This window comes from Pempheris klunzingeri, chromosome 10 (assembly GCF_042242105.1).
Source record: "Pempheris klunzingeri isolate RE-2024b chromosome 10, fPemKlu1.hap1, whole genome shotgun sequence".
In the NCBI taxonomy this organism is placed as follows: domain Eukaryota; kingdom Metazoa; phylum Chordata; class Actinopteri; order Acropomatiformes; family Pempheridae; genus Pempheris; species Pempheris klunzingeri.
The window spans coordinates 25,396,332-25,415,240 of NC_092021.1; the positions used below are offsets into that span (position 1 = coordinate 25,396,332).

At 43.2% G+C, this 18,909-nt stretch overlaps 2 protein-coding genes across 2 annotated transcripts; both read right to left on the bottom strand.

The window, feature by feature from the left end:
* Nucleotides 1–812: 812 nt before the first annotated feature.
* On the bottom strand, nt 813–3,279 carry LOC139208688 (uncharacterized). The gene is made up of 2 exons (XM_070838417.1): nt 3,102–3,279; nt 813–2,170 (listed from the first exon to the last, which is right to left on the bottom strand). Exons 1-2 carry the CDS (start codon nt 3,277–3,279, stop codon nt 813–815), a joined length of 1,536 nt encoding a protein of 511 aa, XP_070694518.1.
* A 1,231-nt stretch (nt 3,280–4,510) lies between these two features.
* Nucleotides 4,511–9,783, bottom strand: ska3 (spindle and kinetochore associated complex subunit 3). The gene is made up of 11 exons (XM_070838398.1): nt 9,618–9,783; nt 9,453–9,514; nt 8,570–8,729; nt 7,979–8,414; nt 7,855–7,901; nt 7,240–7,439; nt 6,929–7,156; nt 6,061–6,243; nt 5,909–5,967; nt 5,557–5,696; nt 4,511–5,467 (listed from the first exon to the last, which is right to left on the bottom strand). Exons 1-11 carry the CDS (start codon nt 9,730–9,732, stop codon nt 5,310–5,312), a joined length of 1,788 nt encoding a protein of 595 aa, XP_070694499.1. The 5' UTR covers nt 9,733–9,783; the 3' UTR covers nt 4,511–5,309.
* Between the last annotated feature and the right edge of the window lie 9,126 nt (nt 9,784–18,909).

Below are 18,909 nucleotides of genomic sequence, written 5' to 3' on the forward strand. Positions count from 1 at the left end.
GCACCCATTCTGGCTTCGCTCCGGTTTTCTTCCATCCTCTGCACGGCTTTATAAATATGTAGTGTTTGCTGTATGTATTTCATAATTTGAACGAGTTTCTCCACTTCGTCCATGGTGTTAAAAACCCTCTGACCAGCCGACGTCCGGCCTGGTGCCCCTGATTATAAACTAACGATTTAAAGTCTGAATGGGGGCTTTTATTTTGAAAAACAGGCGAGATTTGACTTCCTGCTGCAGCTGCACAGACGCTCCTGGTGGGTTTCAGCCTCAAGAACTGCTTTGCCACGTTGTAATTTTATATTTCTTTGTATTGTTCTTGATTCATTAGCATCAATGCAGCTGGTTTAACCGACTGACCTCCTTTTTATGCAGCAGAGGGAGGACGTGATCGGCTGCTGTTGTATTTACTGGGCATAAGAAGAAAAAGAAGAAAAGGACTGGATTGGATTAGTGGGAACGCTGCCTGCACCACACAGCCTGCAGTCTAAATAACTCTGTATTTACACATTTAAAAGAGAACATGTATCTCACACAGCTGTCAGTCAAATCCTAAATAATAAAAATAAAAACAAAACACTTCCCTAGCGAGCCTGCCACTCGTCGTCAGGTGAATTGCATAACGACATCACATGTTAGCAACGTGGTGTCGGGGTTTGAAGCGCTCGTATTTCAAAGTATAAACTGGCCCGGATGACAGGGAGCGTAAATCAGAGTGGATGCTTCTATAAATCAGTTTTCTGTGGCGATGCTGTGGTTTGGACACGGGTGGTGTGGTGGGAGGTCCAGTAAAGGGAAGTGACTGTCTGTGCGAGTCACTCCAGAGGAGCAGCAGAGATGCACAGGTTGTTTAAGGCACAGGCGACTTGCACAATCTTATCAAAGGTCGAGAGGTTCGACGTGCGCTCGGAGGCCGTGGTGAAGGGGCTCTCCACCGGGCCGGTGAGCATGGCGTACCTCCGCTTCACCATGGAGATCACCCTCTCCACGTGCCTCTGCACGCTCACCGTCTCAGAGAGAGCGTCAGCCGGCGACGAGCCCTCCGAGCTCCCGTACGCCTCTCCTTGGCGGCCGCCGGCGATGTTAAAGAGGGCTCCGCGGGCGGCCACAGAGTCGGCGATGTCCAGATCGCGTCCCGCCAACACGACGTCGCCCGGCAGGAGCTTGCACAGAAATCCGCAGCCCTCTGCCAGGCTTTTGTCGCTGACGTTTCCCAGCACGCCCCTGGACACGAAGGTCACAACCCCTTGCGGAGCCACACCGATCAGATACTTTAAAACGTTCTGACTTGTCCCCGCCACCCTCTGCTGCTGCTGCTGGTTGCCCCGGGAAACCGGCTCCTCAAACGGCACCGTGAAGCAGTCTATGATGACGGCGCAGTCGGGGTGGGAGGTGCGAAGAGCCGCCGGCAGGTTCTTCCGGAGCTCGGCTCTAGAGGGCCAGAAGACGGCCGTGGGCACCAGAGTGGACGACATGATGTTGACCATCTGGTGCACCGTTCTGGTCACCATGCCGACCTTCACGCCGAAGCGGTAGGCCAGGTCCTGGTTTCGCAGGTCCAGCCGGAGTCGCATCAGCGTCAGTAGCAGCTGCTGGAACTTGGAGAGTTTCATGTTTTTCATCCCGTCCATGTGAGGTGCCAGGAGCCACATGACCGTCTCCAGGACGAAGTAGTTGGGTAAACCGGTGTAAAACTTCACCTTCTCCGCGTCGTTCCTCAAGGAGCTCTCGGAGAGGGACATCTTCTCCACGGACTCCCTGAGGGCCTGGTTCTCCTTCTTCAGGGCTTTCAGGATGTCGTCGAAGTTAACGGACGCATCAGACGTCTGGGCGAGCTTCCCTCTCTTGCTGTCACTCATAGATCCATCATCATCATCATCGTCCTCCTCCTCATCGTCCTCGTCGTCTTCGTCGGTGCTGAGAGACGAAGACGCGCTCTCCTCCACGCTGGCCTCCCGCTCCCTCTCCTCGGGACGCTCCGCCTGACCTCGCTCCCCCACCGCCGACCTGCCCTGGCCCTGCAGGAACAACAAGGCGTTGGCCGCCTCCACGCGCGCCTCCTGCTTGTCCAGGACCTCCGGGCCGCCGGGCTCCCTCATCTCCGGGGACGAGGGAGCGGCGGTGAAGACAGACGGAACATAATCTGGAGAGCGTGGATTCTTTACCTGTTTACCTGCATGTGGAAAAAGAAGATGGAGGAAAAGGTGGTGAAACATCTACAGAAACGATGTCTGTTTATGGCCGCTGACGGTTCACTTTAGTCAGGAGAGTCCAAGGATGGATTGTTGTGGGCAAGCAGCCATATTTTCCCCTCCTGTCTGGGCTGGTACATCGTTCCTCTTCCCAAAAAAAACAGCAAAGCGAGCAGTTTGAGAGCAGCAGGTTTCTAGGGTCAGGTCTGGGATCAGGCTCCGTCTAATGAGGCTTCTTATGGGAAGTTATGAACAGTATAGTGATGATGGGCGAATCATGACAGCACCACAACAATACAGCCACGTTTTCATATTATAATATAAATTATATTACATTATATTATATTATAAAAGAGCAACATGGGGGAAATATTAGCATTAAAAATGTAAAAAACAAACATTTGTGAGGTTTCTATTTTAATAATAACTTAACAGCATATCAGAATTACAGAGATGTGAAACATGTTTAGTCCTGTTCATGTTTCCTCTGACTGACTAAAGAGATTTTAGTCTCTTAAAGATGGAGGAAACTCTTTACACTTCTTTAAAACAGTGAATTATAAGTTTGTTTGATCTTAATTAATGTTAAACTTTAAAACCTCATAGCTGAGAATAGTTTTCCATTAAATATCACTAAAACTGATTTACTGCTGACAGGAGATCATTAGAACACGTCCACTTGGTTTATTAACTATTGTCTGATCTAAATGATATGAATGGATGAATCGATTATGAGCCTAACTTGATAGTTTGGAGAATATTCACATGGATCGATCATCCGCTGCAGCTGTGTGAAACACTGCACAGTAAATTAAACCAATCAATAAATCTGAATTTCACCGACATGAGATGATCGGTGTTCAGCCCCGGTCTGATTTGCTCCAGTGCTTCGGTGTTGTGCTGCCTCCGTACCTGAGATGAAGTGAGTACTACACAGCCGGCTGCCGTCGTTGGGCACCCAGCCCTCCCGGTTCACAGCATCTATCCAGCGCTGCTTCCTCTCGGGGTCCCGGGGGAACCGGTAGAAGGATAAGGAGGTGCCCGGTGTCCTTCTGTTCCTGCAGCCCGCCACCACACAGGTGTGAACCATAGTAAGGCCACGGAGAAGCGTGGAGAAGCGTGGAGCTGCGCGCTGCTGTTTGCTGCCTGTTTTTGACTCCCAAAATGGCGGCCGAGCAGAGGGGAGGGGGTGGTGGTGGAAAAACACACACACACACACACACACACACACACACACACACACACACACACACACACACACACACACACACACACACACACAAAACCGTTGGAACGTCATCAACGCCCGTGCGCTTCCTCCGTTCCCATTGGATAAAATCGGGGTGACGTCACTGAAATTCGATCCTTACTCACGCGCCGCTGCAACAGCTAACGGTCTGGGGGGGGAAATGGAGGTAAATCACCAAAATATGGTGGAAATCAATGCAGATATAAACTCTGTGTGGTCTCAGCGGTCAGATATGAGAGGCTAAAAAAACAACAACAAAACAACCACCACCACAGGGGTCGAAGCGGGAGGAAGCGTTAGCAGGCGTTAGCTTAGCCTTCATGTTTAAACGCGAGCTGGACGGAACGGCGTTACCATGGTTACTAGTACAGGTTAGCAACTCCGTAACAACGAACGAAAGACACGTCACCGCGTGGTTTTAATACGTCATTCAGTTTTTATACATATTTTTATATTTATGGGTCATAGCTGTATATACCTTTAATTGGTACTATGCCCTTTAATCTGTTCATATTTGTTTGAAATATATATACACATAATTTCTATATGGTTATATCTATCTATCTATAGAGATCTATATATCTATCCATTGATCTGTCTATCTATTTCTATATATAATATCTGATGCCGCTCATGTGGGGATTCTTGAATCCTTAATTTTGAATTCCTGAATCGTTGGGTCTCTCTCTTAATAGCGTCTTGAGATAACACTTATGAATTGGCGCTATATAAATAAAGATTGATTGATTAATATATATCTATATATGTATATATATATGTTCATTTTCACTCTCACTGTTGTTCAAGTACATGTGTGAAATTCCTTGGCTGGAAGTTTAGTTACAAAAAGATATAAATAAATGAAAAAAAGTTAAAATTGAGATCTATCTATCAATCTGTCTATCTATCGAAATGCAGCAATGAAGGTATAAATGTAATAATTCTATATTTATCTATCCTATGAATTTAAAAATATAAAAACATGTCAGAAGAATTGAGTAAAAGCAATAAACTGTGTTTATGCAGTCAGTGATCAGATATTGTATTGATGAGTTTTATCACTGTGCAGAGATGATAAACGTTCATGGTGCCAGTAAATATCAGCTGTGACTGATGATAACTTTAAGCAGGACGGAGTCGTTCCGCTGATCCTGAATCACAAGTGAACACCCAGTCGTCTTAAAATGCTGTGCAGTGAGGGCTTTCCCCTTTGTTTGCTGCCATTTATTCACATTAATAAATACCACATTTTACAGACACTATACGGCCAGAAGTGTATTTTGGTCTACAGATGAACCAGACTTCTTATTGGCCGCTGAGGGGGAGGGAAACTGATCCAAAACCTGACAGCGATACACACTGGAAGTACTTGGGCTTGTAAAAAAAGCACCATAAAATCCAATTAGTAGCTGTTCTGGAGCTTTCCAATGTACAGCATGTTTTTTTTGGACATATGGAGTTTGTCCAGTTGTCAAAGAACATCCATTTTTCTGGGGCACTTTTAGGGACTTCTTGTCGACAAAAACAATCCCGGACAGTCTGCTGATGTGTGGTTTTGTCTCAGATGTGTGCAAATGGTTAAAACATCTGTCCCTTCTTTGTTAAATATCTTAAAGTATTAGTCTTTACAGCTCATAAGGTGAAGTTTATTATATACATGTCAGTTTATGTGCAAATGAGTGTCTATTTTACTATCCAGATACAGAAGCCTGCGCTCTCTGGTTATGAATATTAGTTGGGATTCGTCTTCTTCTGGATATTTACAGAAGCACAAGAGACCTTGATGATGCACCAGTGTGTTGTTGAGAGTCTGGTTGAAGCTACGTTTGGGCTCCCCGATCAGAGATCAGTGTAACGTGTCCGGGTAACCTTTAGCGGTGTGTGCTGAGTTTGTACACCGAAGTGCTCCTGGCTCCTCCGACATGCTCCAGCCTCTTGAGCTCAGTCAGACAGAGGATGTACACAGGCGTCTTGGCTCCAACGTTAGTAATCCCCCTCAGATCCTCCATCTGAAACTCTCTCTTTTCTCCTGCAGCACAAACCAAAAAGCTCTCATAACATAACAATATTCAGCCCATACTTTAATAACTTTGATCGTGCGTGTATCGCAGTGCTGACCTGGACACTCGGCTGTGAATTTGTTGATGCTGTGGACGGCCTGGTTGAGGCTGTGCAGCGTCATCTGCCTCAGGTAGCTGGGTAAACTCAGGAACTCGCTCTCTGACACCACCGACAGACTCTCAGCGCCGCAAAGAGGACTGGTTAGAAGGGGACGTGCTACGATTAACATCCTGATAAATATATAACTAAAGAAGCATGAATAAAGCAGCGAGACAGGAAGAAACACACATGGGTCATAATAAGAAACAGACGGGACGACAACACCGACTTTAGAGGGGAGATTCTAGAAGAGAACAAGGTGCAAGGTGGATTTTCTGCCTGATTTGACCTGTTTTTATCTTTTTCTCACCTGACACGGGGGTGCACAACCGCCATGGCAGTCTTCTTCGACTGAGCCTGGGACACAAGCTACAAAATAAAGAAGATCAACGGTTTCACGACACAGCGTCTGTGGTCAGGCAGCTAAGACGGAGCTGCAGGTATTACAGGCAGTAAACTCACTTTGCAGATGTCCTGTGTGACAGAGCTGAGGTCTGGCATCTCTGGGGTGCTGGGCTCTTGGTAGCCCACCCTGAGGCGAGGTGTCCCCAAGCTGAACTCCTGGGTGGGTCCGTCCAGCTCCAGGCTGCCGACAGTCGACTCCTTTTCGCGCTTACCAGTCTTCTTCTGCATTTTCGCACTTCTCTAGGAGGCCAAACAAGTTCGTATTACACAGGAGTCAGAGGCAAATGTGAGAAATCTACGGATACGGATAAAATGACACTCAGAGATGCTTTTTATTTAGAATACTGATAATGAATTTGCAGTTTTTGTCGTCATTTGCTATTCTGATGCTGTTCTGCAGTGATGTTGAAGGTCCTGGAGACCCACAGGTGGTTGTTTAAAGAACTGTTTCTTATTCCTATGCATGTTGTCTATGTGTGTGTGACAGAGTCCAGCCTCTCTGTGTGTGATATCATCCTATTAGAGGTCATTATGTTATTTTCTTTTTAAGAATCGGCTGTAAACTGTGTTTTGAAGCTGCGGTTACAGTGCAGTAGTTCCTGAGAGGCTGTGTGTTGTGTTTGCTGCCCCAGAAAAGAAGCTGAAAAACACTCCGTCTTCATTGAGTATTATGATGGTCACACAATATACATCATCATCACCATCATTAACATAATGCATAATGTTATTTACTGTATCTTTTCAGTAAAAACCTACTAAATATGCAGTGAAAACAACTAAAAAAATCCAGAATAATCACATTTAAATAAAATATTGTATCTGTTAACACTGAGAAGATGGTAGTGAATTGCTTTGGCTGTGACTTTGATCACCGACCCACTTCTGTTTGACTTAATAAATAAAATAAACCTTCCTTTGCTCTTACGCTCTGCAAAGAATTTCCCAGAACTGACTCCAGGTTCGGCATCTCCGGCATCTGTCTGACCTCCATCCCCCCAATGGATATCTCGGGCACGTTGTATTCCCAGGTGCGTTTGGTGCCAGCTGCTCCGTTACGAGGAGGTGTCGGTAGTTCGAAGGTGTGGCTATCATCACCATCATCATCACCATCATCATCAGGTTGCTTGCTGATGGGCTCAGGTTGCCGAGCTCCCTGCGGACACGTCACAGATAAAGAAATTAGGTGAAAACTGATTTTAAGATGTTTTAAAGGTGTTTTTTTTTTTTTTTAAATACCTTTTTGGCGCTGACCAGCCGGTTCACATAGGGGGTTTGAAATGCTGGGACCTCGGGGGTGGTAGGCAGGTTTCCAGGGCAACCAGGTGATTGTGGGCCACCGTTGCCTTGTGCAGGCGGGGAGCAGTGACCGTTGGTCTTTTTGATCTTGAACCCCGGGGTGCAAAACACAGGCGGCTCTGGGGACTCCAGGCTGTTTTCTGAAGGCAACAAGAACAAAGGGGAGAGCAGGACACACTTCATTTCAATGCTTTCTTTCATTCTTTTGGAGTTTTTGTAAATGTATTAGTGTTGCATTATGTTCTCTGAAAAGAAGCATAAAATGGCTTCATCTTCATCTTAGTGATATTCTTAGGTAACATTTCTGAAAAGTGTCTTTATCTAATATTTACTCACATCAGAAGTTTCTTTTTAAAACCTCTTATCCAGTATTACAGCTGTGTAAACCTTAGAAATACAGTTTCTTTCTATATTTCGACTACAAGTAATTTTGCTAATGACTTAATACAATAATTAATCTGCTTAAAAATACACAATTTTGGACCATTTCAATAACACAAAGTTCTTGCTGGACACAAGCAGAAAGGCGAGACGGAGGCTCAGACGGTTTCTTACCTTTCATCAGAGAGTTCAGTGGCGGTACAGGTACGTCCTGTGGTTTTCTGTTAAAGAAGAGGACACCTGTAAAGCACTAACGGTCATGTATCCTGTCCACGATGTAAAGAACATGATGCTCTACCTTTGGGGCTTTTCAACGTTCTTCAGATGCAGATCCATTGTGAAGTCGTTGTTCAGACACATGGTGTGTTCTGAGATGCCAAAGTCGTGCATCTGGGGCGTCTGCAGCTCGGCATCATCCATCCGCAGGGCGCATTTGGGAGTTATGGGCATGGGTGGCAGCGTGGGCATGTTGAGTGACGGCTGAGGGAGGCGCATCTCAGGCATGGGAGGCACTTCAGAGCACCACACCCCCCCAGCCAGAGCCCTCTTCAGGTGCATCTCAGACAGGCCGAAGTCAGAGAGCTTCGGCGTGCGCAGGACGTCGGAGGACGACGGCGATGAGGAGTTGTTACCTCCATCCTCGCCCTGGCTTCCCATTTCTCCTCCCGCTGCTGCTGACTCAGTTTCATTCTCACCTGCTGCTTCTTCAGCCTCTGACTCCTGACCTCTGGCCTCTGTGTGGCACCATGAAAACACATTTTGAGTGCATCTTGTTTCCTTAAGCAAACAGTTATAGTAGCGTTAACAACCTGCACGGTGGCACATCTTCACTGTGTTCATAAACATTTCTTTACACATAATAACCTCCACAGCTACAGCCATTACTCACTGGTGTCCTGCGGAGCTTGGTAGCCATATTTCTCCCAGTGCTCCCTCACCGCCTGGATGTCCTCAGTGACCCGCTGCTTCATCACTCTGCAGGCCTTGATGAAGCTGCTCACCTCATTCTCCTGCGCTTTCTGCTGAGCCAGCTGTTTCTGGATCTGCCCCTGTAAGAGGACAGACCGCAGTCCATCAGTACACTCCTTTCACAAGTTAACAGCCCCACAGATTTATGGTGTATGTGACAATATTCTTCACAAAACATAGATTGTCTGAAGAATACATTAAAAAAGCTCTTTAAGTGAGAAATTGCACATTCATATACAAAAAAAAATGCAAATAATTTTATTTGCTGTCACTTTGCAATGATTAATTCTTATAAAATGTCAAAAAGATTGACAGGCAATCAAAAAAGTATTTTATTCTTATATAGATATGGAATTGAAAAACATAACTTTCTGAAAAAGAAAATTGTAAACTTTGGGAATTAATGTTATATTTATTATATGATATTTGATTTATCTGATTATTGACTTGAAACAGCCATTAATTATTTACCAGCATCAACTAACATTATTGCAGGGCTACTATGCTGGACTTTGTTGTCCACCGCTGTCACTCTCACACCAAACTCCATTTAAAATCTGTCAATTTTATGTCTCATTAGAGTAAACGCATGTATCTTCACTCAAGACCTTCAGGTTATCGTTAGGATTCATTCTGCAGGTCACTTGATAACCACTTTATTCTAGTGAAACCACCTTTAATTTATTTATCCCACCAACATCATGTCAACAAACGGTACCGTTGCGTTAACCCTTTAAACGACGTTGCCTTAAAATATCAGATTAATGAACGGAGTTCTGTGTGCGGGTTTCTTCATGCCGTACCTTTAGGTCGCCGATGTCACAGTTCAGTTCATGATAAGCTCGCATCGCTTTTGCTGCTGATTCTGAAAAGAGAAAGGAGCCTGTATTGACATGTGAACACCAGCTGAGTGCTTTAGACGTTTTCACAGCGGCCGGACGGAGCTCTCCGGTCGGCCCGTCACTCACCGCTGTCGCCGTCGTTGTTGCGGTTTTCAAAGCAGTGCTGGAGCTTGGCCGTCTCCGACTCCAGAGTCACCGACAGCTTTTTCAGCTTGGTAAAGAACCGAGCAGTGGGGTCCATTTTCAGATGAGATGCTAAACTGTGTTTAAAAAAAAAAACGCGTTAAACTGAACTCCGAGCCGTTTGTTTACTTTCTCTCTCGCTCGGACAACTTTTCGATTTTGGCGCCACTTCCGGATTTGAGCGGAAGTGTCTTCTTCTTCTTCGTCTTTCTCTTCTTGCGTGTCTTTTGCGCCCCCTACCTCCACAGTTTGGAATGGCTTTAATTGCAGATTTTCTTTCTTTCCATTAACTTTGATTTAAATTTGAGGTGAAACTTTTGCAAAATATCAGAACATGTTTTCCTCAGATCCACTGGCCAAAATATTCTGGTTACATACTAAAAACTGGCTGCCAGTAAAATTAAATTACAAATTCAACATTTCTTATATTCTTTTACATGGATGGTTTGAATTAATCTGTTATAAAACATGATGGATGTAAAAATCTTTATGGGTACTTATTATATTCACTGCAGCATACTGGTAAGCCCTCCTTTGCTTGATTCATCAGTGATTTCAAATTGTTTTAAATTGTCTTTCTTAACTCTTATTGCTCCTCCTTGTGAGTCCAGAAAAAAGGAGTTGTTTTAATTCATCCAAGTACGTTTTAGGTACTTTAATTGAGTGTTTTCTCCTCGTGCTTCTTCTCCACCACATTTAAGAGGGAAATATAGTTATTATTACTCCGCTACAACTATCTGACAACTTTAATTACTTTACAAATTAACATTTTTGCACGTAAAATATATAAAGAGTTTATAGTTTATTGTTATTAATTAAACACAACAGCTGAAATGATCGATTTGAGCCAAATAACTGATTAGTCAACAGACAGAAAATTCATTGGCACTCATTATTTTACATGTAAAAATATTTAATGGTTGCAGCTTCTAAAGTATGAAGATTTGCTGCTTTTCCTTTGAATGATTTTAATAATTTTAATGTATTTTTAATTATGTTTAACGCAGTTTGGACAAAATTATGAATAAGTCACTTTGTACTCATTTCTCACTATTTTCTGAATTTTTATTAAAAATTAAATAAAAAAAAAAATCAGCAGATGAATCTGGAATGAAAATAATCATCAACTGCAGTTCGATACAAAAATAGTTGAAAATGAGCTTCATCAAACTTCACTAGTAAAATCCTGCATTTACATTAATGTGTGACCTCATAATAAACCTTTCTACATTTAACACTTTTATTTTAAATACTTTAAGTACATTTTCCTGATTATACTCACATACTTTTACTTAGATATCTTTTACATTTTACTGAGTGGTTTCACTATTTTTACTAAAGTAAAGTTCCTTCTCTGAGGTTAACGATCTGCTGTGGATCTTTTATAAGAGAAATCCCTGTTGTGCATCTTGGCGTCCATTACTGGGGGAGTTTCTGCTTCTTTGTAAATATTCTTATAATAGAGTGTTTGTAATTAATTTGGTGATATCTGACATAAGAAGGGGCAAAAGTATTGGCAAAAAATCACTTTAATTGTAATATTCAGAGTGATTTTTAAACAGAAACGTGTAGTTTGTTTGGTTTTCATTGGAGCTGTTTGGGTTTAATTTGGGTTAAACTGATAAATGTGTCTCGGGAACTGTTTTTGGCTCGTTTGTCTCCATTTTAGATGCAGTTGTTGTCAGTCAGCGGCTCCACATGTCGGAGAAATAACTCCTGTTAAATAATGAGGCCCTGCTGCCAGAAGATGGAGCTCTCTTTCACCAAAGAACAGCAGAAACCTCCACCTTCTCTTACTGAGGAGCACCAGGGACCAACTGAAGTAACTGAGGGAGAGTTTCCAGTCTGGACTCCATGATTCTGTTTTTCACTTTAGTTCTCGTTGTGTGTGTGTGTGTTCTTTGCTGAATATCGGAGATGGAGGCTGTTTTTTTTATGACTGTGTAGTTCTTTCAGTGAACGAAAAGGAATCTGAGACAGACTTCAGTCACTCAGTGAGACTGTTGAACCGACTGTGTTTTACTTCTATTTCACTTAAATACACTTTTCATGCCAGTATTTTCCTATTATGAGCATGTGTTAACATGTGGTAACAAGATACTTTTACTAATCTCATTGGGGGGTAATGTAGACGCCAGGTTTTGGCGAAGAAAAATGAATATTTGGGATAAAAAAATACCTCTGGTTATCTCTGGTTCTGCTTTTTGCCTAAAACTTTGCTTTGTTGAGTCTGACAGTGTTTCAGAAGTGTAACGTTAAATCAGTCAAATATTCCTGCTTTTTAAAACTATGGGCAATAAAAACCTCTACAGCTCATATAAAGATCATCTCAACATGCAGGACAACTGATCTTAAATCTCTGTGTAGTGTGAAGATAATCACCTCTCAAAGTTTCTAAGAGTTAAAGCAGCTCTAACTTTACTTTTATAATGTAAAAGTTTTCCACCGTGCTCCACCTCCTGCTGTTGGCGGAGGACTCTTATCAGATTAACTGGTTGCTCAGGAAAGAGTATAAATGCCGGACAAACGGTGAAGGTCAGTACGGACAAGGACACCGAGGTGAGTTGTAGGAAAGGTTTCAGGTTTGGTCTGATACTGTTGGGTTTCTCCGTGTCAGGACGAAGCTTGGAGCCATGGCGATGTTTGGAAAGGTTTTGGAGCCTGTGGGCTACATGCAGACTATGAGGTGAGTTTTCTCTCAGAAACTGCTGGAAACAAACCGAGATACATTTCTACTGCGTAAGCAAACATCTGTATGAAATGAGTCAGGAGTTTTTACGATGCTCAGGGTGCTCGTCCAGGGAATCTGCTCCTATTTGGGCGGCACCTCCACCGCAGAGGAGACTGAGGTGTCCAAGAAGAACCTGGACCAGATCGACCAGGAGCTGGGAGCTTCGGGTCACGGCCTGCTGGACGACCAGGAGGTCCACCGGTTGGAGGACGACCTGGCTGTGGTCTACTACCAGCTGGGCACCGCGGTGAGGAACCCGTCTCTGGAGCTCACACATGCAGAAGTCTGGGTGTTTTAGAGTCTTAAATCAGCTAGGAAGTGAAGGGGAATCTAAAGAAGAGACATAATGGGAGTGTGAGATGAGAAATGACCACAAATAGATTCAAAACGAGGACTCACATAATTACCATGAATACAAGATGAAATATAGAACTAAAAAGAAATGACTAAAGTTCAAAATGACTAAAATTAGACACAAAACTACCATGAGATGCAAAATGACATAAAATAACTAAAGACAGATGAAAATGACAGAAGAAAAGACATAAAACCACCACAAAGAGACAAAATGACTATAAAATATCTAATAGCAGCTTAGAAAGTGAGGAGGAATCTGATCAAAGACATAATTGGATGAGAAATGACCACAAATAGATGAAAAACAATTAATTTTGCACAATGATGTGCAAAATGAACACAAAAATGCAAAACAAGACATAAAATTATAAAGGAAGATGCAAAATAACTCAAATTAGACTCAAAACTATCATAAAGAGACACGAAATGACTACAACGCTGCATGTTTTTGAGTCTAATATCGGCTAGGAAGTGAGGAGGAATCAGTGCGAGATGAGAAATGACCTCAACTAGATGCAAAATTAGACCCAAATTTACCACAATGAGGTGCAAAATAACCACGAGATGAAAAACAAGATATAAAAAGACCAAAAAGAGACTAAAGTAAGACACAAAACTACCACAAAGAGACTACAAAGCTTCATCTGGGTGTTCTGGAGTCTTTGGAGAGAGGAGGAATCTAAAGAAACAGAAAGTTACTCGCTGACAGTTTTGTTAATGAATCATTGAAGTCTATTAAAAACACCACACATGTATAAATGTCACCGTCTCCAGTGTGAGAGTTCGTTAACTGTTGGATGAATGAAATAATGGCTCCAGGATCAAACAGGTTTCTTTTCTAACACATTCAGATTAAAACAGTCGTAGCTGCTAGTTGTAGTTTGGAGACTTCATCATCGTCGTGACTCGTTCTAAGCCGGAGGCCTGTGTGTTTGTCTCTGTATTTAAAAGGAAACACGATACGTTCTCATCTTGTCACTGGAAGGGATTCGGTGTCCTGCTCAAGGACACAATCTAACCACTTAAAGGACTCAAACGTCGCTTCTCTGGATGATTGCAGTGCATTTATGGTTTCCTGCGGCATCAACCTTTAACTGCTAAATCGACTTAAATGTGTCTGAGATGAAAACTGGCCTCCAGATCGAGACAAAAAGGGCGAAGGATTTGGTGGCAGCGGCAGAACCGAAGCTGAAGGGTGCTCAGTGACCTGCTGCCGGCTCATAGATGGATATCCGAGAGGAGAGAGGCCGTGTACATACAGCTCATTTAACTGCAGCACTGCATCTGATAGTTTTATAAACAGGGCTCTTAAGGCGGAGCTGACCTTGAAGAGAAACATGCGCTCTGCCAGTTTTGCTAAACTGATGCATGACTGCGACTGAACTCATCAGCCTGAGTGTGTTATGTAAATGCAGATATGTGAGCAGATGTATGATGGAAGCATCTGTTTAGCTTCACCAGACTTGCTATTTATTTTCTCTGTTTAATTACTTAAAAATGTGAGCAGGAGCTGTGATATTTTTATTTGCACAAATCTTTTAAATGGGCTTAAAGTACAGCAGCCATTTCATCTGTTTTCAGGCATTTTGATAATTAAATTAAACACCTTCCTGGATCAGTTTGACCGAGTACAGAGCGACCAGTGTCGGTGTCGGTTGTTTCTGGGCTGAGAGTATGAATGAAAATGTGGCTCTACATCAGATAAAAATGGCAAAATGTGAGGGCAAAGAAGGTGACATTCAGGAAAGAGTAGATCAGAAGACGTGTTGGTCAGTTTCAAATCGTCTGATTGTGAAAATTAATTTGTATTTCACTTTTAAAAAACGCTGAAGATCACGAGGTTTCTGGTTTGATACACGATGACATTACATAACTCTAAAAAGGTAAGATGATATAAATATATCATATTTAGACATATTTCTCACTGTGCTGTGGTTCCAGTAAAGGGAAGTGCAAGTAAAACATGCAGGTTTTAGGAACAATCATGCTGTGAGTGCATCAAATGAACACAAACCTTCACAATGACTGCTGGTGTTGTGTTTTTGATATTTTACTTTTGACAACTAATAACTAACTTAGAATTCAGCTGATGTTAAAGGCAGTGTTGTGTCAAAGAGATGCAAAATGACCATAAATACACACACAGCGACTACATAAAGTACAAAATGGTATAAAAATAACTAAAAACTGATGCAAAATGACCCCAAAGACACAATAAACTACCAGAGAGACAAAAAATGACCATGAGATGCAAAATAAGAAACTGCTACTAAAAACTACAAAAAAAAGAGATGTGAAGTGACGATGACGTGTAAAATGGTGTCAAAACATCTAAAAACAGATAAAAACAGAGCGACAAAGAGACACAAAGCTGTTTGCAGTTGTTCCTTCAGTCTGGGCTGTGAGATACTGTTGAGTGACAAACAGCAGCTGTTCATCAATATTATTTCATATTAGCATCGTTTCATTACAAAGAACACATTATGTAGCTGCTAATACTGTTTACAACCAAAATCAGGGCTTTGGATTTTTATATTGAAGCCTGAACACGTTTATTAATTCTACAGATTGAATCTGTGTGAATCTGTCTTTGGATCACTGAAACGCTCGTAAACTACCTGACCCCCTGACTGTGACCCCTGACCCCCTGACTGTGACCCCTGACCACCTGACTGTGACCCCTGACCCCCTGACTGTGACCCCTGACCCCCTGACTGTGACCCCTGACCACCTGACTGTGACCCCTGACCACCTGACTGTGACCCCTGACCCCCTGACTGTGACCCCTGACCACCTGACTGTGACCCCTGACCACCTGACTGTGACCCCTGACCCCCTGACCACCTGACCGTGACCCCTGACCACCTGACCCTGACCCCTGACCACCTGACCGTGACCCCTGACCCCCTTGACCATGAGAGACAACTGTCTGGCCTCTGATGGTTTCAGGTGCGGGCCCAGACAGGCTTCACCAAGAAGGAGACGGAGGTGTTCCTGCAGTACGTGCAGGACTACCGGCTGGAGAGGCAGCTGACGGCTCTCTACAACCGCCTGATGGGGGTGTCGGCGCTGACCGACCAGCCCACGCTGCTGGAGGAGCTCATACTGAGCCGCAAGCCCAAACGCTGGGAGCTGAGGGAGTTCTGCGTCAAGGTTAGTGACTCACCGTGGAGAGGCATGGAGGGAGGTGGAGGGAGGTGGAGGGAGGTGTCTTTGTGTTCAACTCGTCTCCCTACAGGGGTCATTAAAGTTTCATTTTCTCTTATTTTACAAGTCATTATACAGAAACACGCCCCCCCGCCCAACAACACAGGAGGACGTCTGAGGTGACACAGTGATCCTCACACACACACACTCTTATCTTACTACAACTGTGGGGACACTAATAGCAGTACTGCATTACTGAGCCCTTTACTCAAACCTTAACCGTCGCAGCTAAAAGCCTCATTTTAACCCAAACACTAAAGCTTAAAAGGCTTCACCCTCAAACGTGAATTTGAACCAGGCAAACTGTCCTCACAAAGCAGGAATGTCCTCACAACCATGGTGTAAAACCGACCTTTGTTCTCATATTCTTCATTAACGCATCTAACGCAAGAATTAAGAAGCTTTTTCAGATGGCATCTCGTCAAAATAATGCAGATATGCTCGACCTCCCTGAGGACAAGTTTATATATATGTAAAAAGCAGCGTTGCCGAGCACAGCTGTACAAGATTAAATATTCAGTTTCCGGACCAAAAAGATAAATTTGACAGAAAAACATTGCAGTCCTGCGGGGAATGGAGCATGCTGCATCCATCTTCCTGGTATGAAAATAAACTGAATATTTAATTCAATGGAGCTGTGACCTTCTGTTGTCTTTCTTATGAGCTGAGTTGGCAACTTTCCCTCTGCTCACACGGTTGGAACAAATGCTTTTCATCCGCTAGAGGAAGCAAAAGGAGAGACCTGAGCTGCTCAGGCTGCAGACTTACAATTCAAACAGGAGAATTACAACAAAGAGGAGCAAAATGACCACAAAGAGACCAAAAAAAGACTACGAGATGCAAAACAAGATATAAAACAACTAAAAAGAGATGCAAGATTACTAAAGAGAGAGAGAAAACTACCACAAAATACATAAAATAAGATAAAAAAGAGATGCAAAATGACCAAAAAGAGACTAAAAATGGCCAAGAGATGCAAAGCAACATATAAAACAATGAGAAAGTGATGCAAAATGACAAAAGAGAGAAAGAAAACTACCACAGAGACAAAAAGTGACTACGAGGTGCAAAACAAGATATAAAACAACCAAAAAAAGATAGAAAATGACTAAAAACTACCAAAGACACTGACAAACATATGACATATGTCCCTTTTTGAATAAGGCCAAATAAAGATTTCTCCACTAAATGTCACTTTTAAAAATCCCCCAAATGACGGGATGGTCACTGGTTCACATTAAGTCGTGTCTGTAGTCCATCTGTCCCGGCGCCCTTGAGCAAAACACACACTGTGCCCGTCCACTGTGAGACGAAGCTGACCTTCACTGACGCTGCAGCGGCCACGAGCCTGTCCGTTATATAGGAGTTATTATGTAATGATCTCTTAAACACACTGGCCACCATTACTGCACTCTACACTGTATTTAAGATCATTTTAAGGGTGTAAAGTGGCTGCGAACACTTTCACCACAGCTGCCGGGACACACGGGGTTAAACACAAATCAGTCCAAAGTCCACTTATCGAGGGGCTTTAGGGCGTGAGGGAGCCAGCCGCAGTGGATTAGCCTTAAAGCTGAAGCAATTTCTGCTTGGAACCGGGTGCTGAACGAGCGGCGGTGCTCCTTTCAAGGACTCGTCTGCTCTGTGACCCCATTAGCATAAACGCACTGAGTGATATAAAAGCACGGTGCTCTCAGTGAGGCAAGGAAAGGCTGAACCAGCCCTGTCACTGAGAAATGATCCAATAAACACTTAGACCAACCTAACCTGACTTCATTCAGTCGAGACCTTGTCAAACAAAGGAGCCACGGCTGCTTCTCTAACCTTGAAGAACTTATCACATATAAACATGTTTATATATGATAAGGTTTTCCTCTTATGCCGGCGTGAGAACAGACGAGTTCTTCTCTTTACGTGAACCAGACCACCTACAGTCAAGAACACACTCGCATCCTTGATACGATACTGAAAACACTGGACACAAAGCCTGTTCGGTGGCGTCACCGTCTCATTATTGATCTCTCACATTACTCTTCAGATGATCAACAGTAGAGCCTCAGAGCCTCTTTCCAGATATAACTAGGAGCATAAAATACCACATCAGCTCTCTTTATAGTGTCAACAAATCAAAGTAATGTCACCGTACAAACAAAGTGTGAGCTAATTGTACTCTAAATTATTATTGGTGTGCAGTGTTTATGTTTTTGTGGATGTATTTTATTGTAATTCCATATCTTTTTATGACATCTGCATTTTTAAACTATACTTCTACATGTAAAAGCCGGCTGGTAGCGCAGTGGATAATTGCGTATGCCATCGGCCTGGGGAACCCGGGTTCGACCCCCTCCCAGTCCCGGCTACCAAAAATGGGCGAGGGTTGCGTCAGGAAGGGCATCCGGTGTAAAAAACTAACGCCAAAATCTACAAGCGGAGCATCAAAGGACAACAACTTCTACATGTAAAAGACCGAGCAGGGACAAGAGTTGAACATAAGAATGTGTTGGAACTATGATAAATTACATCATTCGTATCATATAGATAAAATAAAAGACAAAAATCCATGTATGATATGATAAAAAAATACTAAACTAAAGGGAGAAAACATTCATTTTCACATCTGAAGGGGCTCTTGGATAATTTAACGCATCTCTTTGATGCTTTGATGTTTGTGCCGTCTGCGTTGTGTGTTGAGGAAACAAGAGTTCACTTCAGTTTAAGAGAATGAGCCAAAAGAGCCGTAACCAGCCTCCGTTCTGCTGAAACGACCAGATTTAGATTTAGTGTCGTCGACTAAAAACCTCAGACGGGTCGTGAACTGCTTAAAACATAAGAAAACTCTTTAAAGCTGCGCTGAGCACGATGCTGGTATAAACTCCCCCAGTTAATCTAATCTAATCCCTGAAAGAAAGCACATCCCGATGCACACAGTGTACATTTGAC

Coding starts and splice junctions, on each gene's coding strand:
- LOC139208688 (XM_070838417.1), bottom strand. CDS start 3,279: ATGGTTCACACCTGTGTGGTGGCGGGCTGCAGGAACAGAAGGACACCG. Junction 2,171..3,101: donor TAGTACTCACTTCATCTCAG/GTACGGAGGCAG, acceptor TTCCACATGCAG/GTAAACAGGTAAAGAATCCA.
- ska3 (XM_070838398.1), bottom strand. CDS start 9,732: ATGGACCCCACTGCTCGGTTCTTTACCAAGCTGAAAAAGCTGTCGGTG. Junction 8,730..9,452: donor GTGACATCGGCGACCTAAAG/GTACGGCATGAA, acceptor GTCCTCTTACAG/GGGCAGATCCAGAAACAGCT. Junction 5,697..5,908: donor GTTGTGCACCCCCGTGTCAG/GTGAGAAAAAGA, acceptor CCTTCTAACCAG/TCCTCTTTGCGGCGCTGAGA.